A 6,989-nucleotide genomic window follows, 5' to 3' on the forward strand; every position below is an offset into this window, starting at 1 on the left:
TGTGAGAGCTAGATTATTGACTCTAGTGCAAGTGGGAGACTGTTGGAATTATGCCCTAGAGGCAATAAGAAATATGGTTATTATTGTAATTCCTGTATCAAGAGAATAGTTTATTATCCATGCTATAATTGTATTGAATGAAGACTCATTTACATGTGTGGATACATAGACAAAACACCGTCCCTAGCATGCCTCTAGTTGGCTAGCCAGTTGATCAAAGATAGTCAGTGTCTTCTGATTATGAACAAGGTGTTGTTGCTTGATAACTGGATCACGTCATTAGAAGAATCACGTGATGGACTAGACCCAAACTAATAGACGTAGCATGTTGATCGTGTCATTTTGTTGCTACTGTTTTCTGCGTGTCAAGTATTTATTCCTATGACCATGAGATCATATAACTCACTGACACCGGAGGAATCCTTTGTGCGTATCAAACGTCGCAACGTAACTGGGTGACTATAAAGATGCTCTACAGGTATCTCCGAAGGTGTTAGTTGAGTTAGTATGGATCAAGACTGGGATTTGTTACTCCGTGTGACGGATAGGTATCTCGGGGCCCACTCGGTAATACAACATCACACACAAGCCTTGCAAGCAATGTAACTTAGTGTAAGTTGCGGAATCTTGTATTACAAAACGAGTAAAGAGACTTGCCGGTAAACGAGATTGAAATAGGTATGCGGATGCTGACGATCGAATCTCGGGCAAGTAACATACCGAAGGACAAAGGGAATGACATACGGGATTATACGAATCCTTGGCACTGAGGTTCAAACAATAAGATCTTCGTAGAATATGTAGGATCCAATATGGGCATCCAGGTCCCGCTATTGGATATTGACCGAGGAGTCTCTCGGGTCATGTCTACATAGTTCTCGAACCCGCAGGGTCTGCACACTTAAGGTTCGACGTTGTTTTATGCGTATTAGAGTTATATGGTTGGTTACCGAATGTTGTTCGGAGTCCCGGATGAGATCACGGACGTCACGAGGGTTTCCGGAATGGTCCGGAAACGAAGATTGATATATAGGATGACCTCATTTGATTACCGGAAGGTTTTCGGAGTTACCGGGAATGTACCGGGAATGACGAATGGGTTCCGGGAGTTCACCGGGGGGGGGGGGGGGCAACCCACCCCGAGGAAGCCCATAGGCCTTTGAGGAGACACACCAGCCCTTAGTGGGCTGGTGGGACAGCCCACAAGTGCCCTATGCGCCAAGGAGAAGAAAATCAAGAGAGAAAGGAAAAAAAAGGAGAAGGTGGGAAGGAAGGGGGACTCCCTCCCACCAAACCTAGTCCAACTCGGTTTGGGGGGGGAGAGTCCTCCCCCTTGGACTCGGGCGACCCCCTTGGGGCTACTTGAGCCCCAAGGCAAGGTCCCCTCCCTCCCACCTATATATACGGAGGTTTTAGGGCTGATTTGAGACGATTTTCCACGGCAGCCCGACCACATACCTCCACGGTTTTTCCTCTAGATCACGTTTTTGCGGAGCTCGGGCGGAGCCCTGCTGAGACAAGGTCATCACCAACCTCCGGAGCGCCGTCACGCTGCCGGAGAACTCTTCTACCTCTCCGTCTCTCTTGTTGGATCAAGAAGGCCGAGATCATCGTCGAGCTGTACGTGTGCTGAACGCGGAGGTGCCGTCCGTTCGGTACTAGATCGTGGGACTGATCGCGGGATTGTTCGCGGGGCGGATCGAGGGACGTGAGGACGTTCCACTACATCAACCGCGTTCTCTAACGCTTCTGCTGTACGGTCTACAAGGGTACGTAGATCACTCATCCCCTCTCGTAGATGGACATCACCATGATAGGTCTTTGTGCGCGTAGGAATTTTTTTGTTTCCCATGCGACGTTCCCCAGCAGGTTATGCCTTCTGAATTTTTCGACAGTATGCTTATGTGATGGTGCATTCTGATTTTTGTTTACAGTATGCTCATGCATTCTGATTCTTTTTTGTATTGGAGAGTTGTTGGACGGTGTTAATGACTTGTTTCGTAGTAAAAATGAAACTCCTCTTGAGTGTATTTCAAATTGATACCAGCTTAGTTTGGATGATGTTTGTTTCTGAATTTTTGTCAGCATGGTTATGCATTCTGAATTTTTCGACAGTATGCTTATGCGATGGTGCATTCTGAATCTTTTTACAGTATGCTCATGCATTCTGATTCTTTTTTTGTCATTATATGCATGCATACTGAATTTTTGACTGAATTCTTGTGCAAACAGAGTGGTGAGCATATTTGTTGTTTGAGCTGACTATAGATGTCGTCCAGTGGTCAGGCTGTTGGAGATTGATGACCGACTGGGTGGTGGTGGCTGCAGGAGATAGAACCGAGATGCATGGAGCAGATGAGAGGATAAGGCATAGAACTGATTTGTTGCTGATGATTGGTATGATGATGATGCTAATGAGGTAAATTTCGAGTTGCTTCCATGCATATCTGCTTTGATCCCTAGCCAATTATTCCGTCGTTTTGGTAAGGAGAAGTTGCTGAAATTAGCTAAATTCTATTCTGATGACTTTAATCACAAATATATGGTGACTCTTGATAATGAATTTGGCTTGTACATTGATAATATACTCCACGGTTCAAGGTTAATCAAGATATAAAGTCGTTGTGTAAGGTCTGTGTTCACTTTAGTGATAAATAAACTCGTCGTGTTTCTATTGGATTAGTATCTTTTATTAAAACCTGGTTGAAATAAACTCGTCGTGTTTCTATTAGATATAAAGTCGTTGTGTAAGGTCTGCTCATATGCTTCCATGGGGTGCCTACCCTACCTGCTCGAGTAGTAACATAAACCAGTGTATTTGGACAACCAACCAACAACATCGATAGTAGCAGCAACTCTGTTTCAATTCTACTGGATACTCACGAATGTAAAGCATTTTATGGCAGCCCCGTATACATTAATACTAGTTTGATAAAACCTGATTTATATTGCATCTTTGTTGACTTTTTGCTGTTTGTGCAAAGTATGAAACATCGTTACGAAAAATACAACGCATGTGGATGTATGATGTAAATACCACATATGCGGATGTATGATTTATGTACTGTGCATGTAGCTAATTATTTCAAAATAGTGAATGTTTTATTCTTTTATAGGGATAAACCACACCATTTTATTTACCCTGTATTCTTTGTCAGCAGAGTAAGGATCTCTGGTTGTGTGTGTAGGGAGGGCGATTTAGATCTAGGAGCACATCAACTATGAGCTTTCCGGATGCGACGACAAGTATTGCATGTTCACATGTGCACTCATCCAACCTGGTAATCCTCCATTTTCTCTCTTGTGACCGATATCCGTCAAAATAGGAGAAGATTTTGTTTTTTGCTTAGTCTCCTTGCATATAAGCTTTGGGCACCTATTAATGCTACAAATTTAAGTAATCTGACAAGCCCTTTATTAGTTGTATGCAACTGTTGCCCTAGTTTGTTATACCGGGATTGAACTATAGTCATGATGCCAACACGTTCTTCTTTTTCTTCTGATGCAATAGTTAGCTGGATGCGGAAGATGGAATCAACACACATAACACATCAGCTTGATATGAATTTGATCTTACCAGTATTTAATACTCGGAACCTGATTTACGGAAGAAACCTACTTTGGTTTATGCACATTAATGCCCCTAAAATGATCACTTCTTGCATCCATGACTTGCTTATATGTTGTTTGGAGTCTGCTCCGCTTGTTGCATTTTTTCATATTTCATGTTATGTTTAATTTGCCTCTCATGTGTTGTCCCTTTCAGTGCCAGGATGTCTCAATATTCTAGAAGAGGAAGACAATGGAGCCACACTGTCGTTATATGATGTCACTTTCTTCTTTTAGTGCTGAATAGGATATGTTTTGTGTAATACCATTTGTCTGGGATGTGCAATTTTAGTTTGGAATTTATTTGTGTAATTTTACATTGAGGAATGAAAGTTGGTACAGTAGCTGAATGTGTTGTGCACATCACATAATGTTGGTATAGTAGATGGATCAGAATAATGTTGTGGAAATAATGTATTGCATATAACATGTGTCCCAACAAAATGCAATATTTTTATAGGCCACACTTTTTGGGCTTGGCTGATTGGGCTTGTAAAAATTTATATTTATTTTAATGCATCCCAACCCATGCCATGTCATATCTGACGTGTTGTACATGTCACTATTTCTGCCATGTCATATGTTTGCCACGTGGATGATGCCACATGAGCTTAGCCATGTCAGATCCTACATGGATGAGGCACATGGGTAATGACCAAAATTTTGGCCATGACCTAATTGTTTTGGTCATGAAAACAGTGACCAAAACTTTAGAAAGGTCAAGTTTGTTCGTTCTTGACGGCCAACTGTTGACCTCCTCATTTTGATCATAAGAAGGTCATAAATTAAAAATAATGACGATTCAATGACCAAAAAGGAGAGTCATCGTCGACCATATTTCTTGTAGTGCACAAGTGATTGCCGTTTTGATTTTCCGTATGATGTTTTATTCTGGCATAGATATAATTATTTTTGTTTTTATTTAACTTAATTTTTCAGAAAATACGCTCACAAGAGTGCTTTATATCTTTAATTATTAAGTAAAAAGGTAACCGATACAAAAGAAGGACAACTTGATACACAACGACATATAAAATAAAATACAATTACACGGTACATCTCTTTGGTCCCCATCTTCCTTCGCTTATTCGTGGATCATCAGATCTATAAAAATGCACCATAAAGACAGTAAAGAAAAAAACAACACAAGCGTACATGGACGCCACACAAGACTTGAAGACCACAATAACAACTCGCTGCTTGCAACGAGATCTAGTAGGGAAACTCGAAAACTCCACGTGCGTTCATGGTAGTGCCTTCACCGATGTCAGCCTTGGAAACGTATCCATAGTTGCTATCAATAGAGGTGACACTTGAATTTTTCAGCTTCACATTGTAGATATAATCCCAGCTTCCCACACTTGGGTAGTGCCCTTCCTCGCGGATTTCAGTGTACACCTGGATACGTATAATTAATGTTAGAATATGCACTATAGTAGAGTTTGGGATATAAGGCATGTTTCTTTAGTTGAAAAATTATACTAATATAAGTAAATTCATTTGAATTTAGTTTAGCTGGGTTTATTTAATTGTACGAGTTTTGTTCAAAAGAATTGTGCTGTGAATACGTACATATGCCCCTGTCCCTAAATAAAATTCACATTGTATATGGGCATGCATGTGAATTCAAATTTTAAATAATTATGTTTTCCATAAAATTATATAGGAATATGAATTTTCTTATGTACTTACATAGAGAAATCAAACAAGATTATCTTTTCAATTGAGAGGATGACCGTTTGAAGCTTGATAAATGCATCACTTGCCAAGTAATTTCACCTTTTACTTTTGATTAGATATAACATGAAACAAGATTGTAACTCATACTAGCTAATAACTAATTCGGAGCATGAACGAAGAGAAAAAGGTAAGATACAACATTTTGAGATAAGTAGAGGAAGTATTTACCCCGTTGCCACCAATGTAGGGGACGGTCCAAGAGAACAACCAATCGCAGGAGCTGCTGCTGGAGGGGATCTTGCTACGATACACAACGGCACCAGCTGAACCAGCGGCAGCTCCACTTGGGTGGACGTGGAGGAATGCACCCCATTGCCCATTCTGAATATCTGATGGGTAGGGTGTATCATAGATATGGCCGTGCCAATCGTTGTACTTAGCAAAGTTCAAAGTGGCACCAGTGGCATTGTAGAGGAGGCATTTTACAGCTATTCCGTTACCGTACCTAGCCAAAAGTTGGACCCAAATTTTACTTCAGTTAGGATCTTGTTTCCTCATATATAAGGTTTTTACATATTGCAAGAAGAAGCAGAAATAATTAAGCACTGCATATAATAATAAACCATGCATGTACACAGAAACATACCTCTCCTTGAGGTTGTCGACGAACTTTTGCGCGTTAACATCCTTACCACCGGCGTTGATCATCTTCATGGCATAGTCTGCAACATCTTTTTGGGTAATGGGTTCCTTATACTCTCCAGTGGCTATCACCGTCTGCGCTGAAATGGGGGTACCAAACACTCCAGAGGCCATTGTTTTGCACACACACTGTGATATATAGGTGTACTAGCTAGTTCGCTTCGCATGCAGTGAGAATTCATGGCTTGTTCTGCGTGTATTTATAGATAGATACACGCTGTGGGGCAAGTTCCCGGAAACTTGGTCCACCTCCCACCGCCATCTGCACATGAAGCACGTACTCAATCCATTGCACCCCATCAAGCACATGAAGAACGAGGAGTACTGCAAGCTGAGGGACTGTGTCTTCACCTTATCCTTGTGCTTTCTGAAACAGAATGTGGCCTTTCCATCTTGTCAAAACAAACCAAATGGTTATAAATCGTTATACTTTTAAATTCGAAACCACTCAAAAACCAATAATAAATTTTGAATCTCCATAAGAAAAATTCAGTCAACGGGAGGGGAGATTTCCCCACCGGAATTTATCATGAAAGTAGAGGACAAAACGCCTCATGATTTTTCACTCCGAAAGTCCGAATCAACTTAATCCCTTAAAACAAGGCAGATATTGATTTTTCATTTCCAAATTAGATTTTACGCATCAAAACATCCCAGAAATAAAAACGCCCCGACCGCGGCATCAGTCCCTGCTCGTGGCAGATTGGGTGGTCACTCAGCACAAATGCAAGCACCGTCCGGTTCTCGTCGATGATGACCACGTTGGCTATCAGGAGCTTTGCCCGGCTGCGGCATCCGTGCGTTCCGCCTCCTGTTGAGCCAGTGTCATGCGGTGCTCCTCCAAGATCGCCAAGTTGCACTGCTAGACCATCTGCAACATGGCGAACCGAGACACGACAGGTGAGGGCGCCTCCTCCGCCATCGTCTTGGGACCACCATCCTCCTCCAAGCACGGATCCGTACTGCATCAGGTTGATCTGCCTTAATTTCGCCCTGGC

At 41.9% G+C, this 6,989-nt stretch overlaps 1 protein-coding gene across 1 annotated transcript; it reads right to left on the reverse strand.

The window, feature by feature from the left end:
* Positions 1-4,622: 4,622 nt before the first annotated feature.
* Positions 4,623-6,168, reverse strand: LOC123441225 (23 kDa jasmonate-induced protein). The gene is made up of 3 exons (XM_045117715.1): positions 5,936-6,168; positions 5,518-5,794; positions 4,623-5,007 (listed from the first exon to the last, which is right to left on the reverse strand). Exons 1-3 carry the CDS (start codon positions 6,103-6,105, stop codon positions 4,822-4,824), a joined length of 633 nt encoding a protein of 210 aa, XP_044973650.1. The 5' UTR covers positions 6,106-6,168; the 3' UTR covers positions 4,623-4,821.
* Positions 6,169-6,989: the final 821 nt, after the last annotated feature.

Source organism: Hordeum vulgare, chromosome 3H (assembly GCF_904849725.1).
Source record: "Hordeum vulgare subsp. vulgare chromosome 3H, MorexV3_pseudomolecules_assembly, whole genome shotgun sequence".
NCBI classification, from domain to species: Eukaryota; Viridiplantae; Streptophyta; class Magnoliopsida; order Poales; family Poaceae; genus Hordeum; species Hordeum vulgare.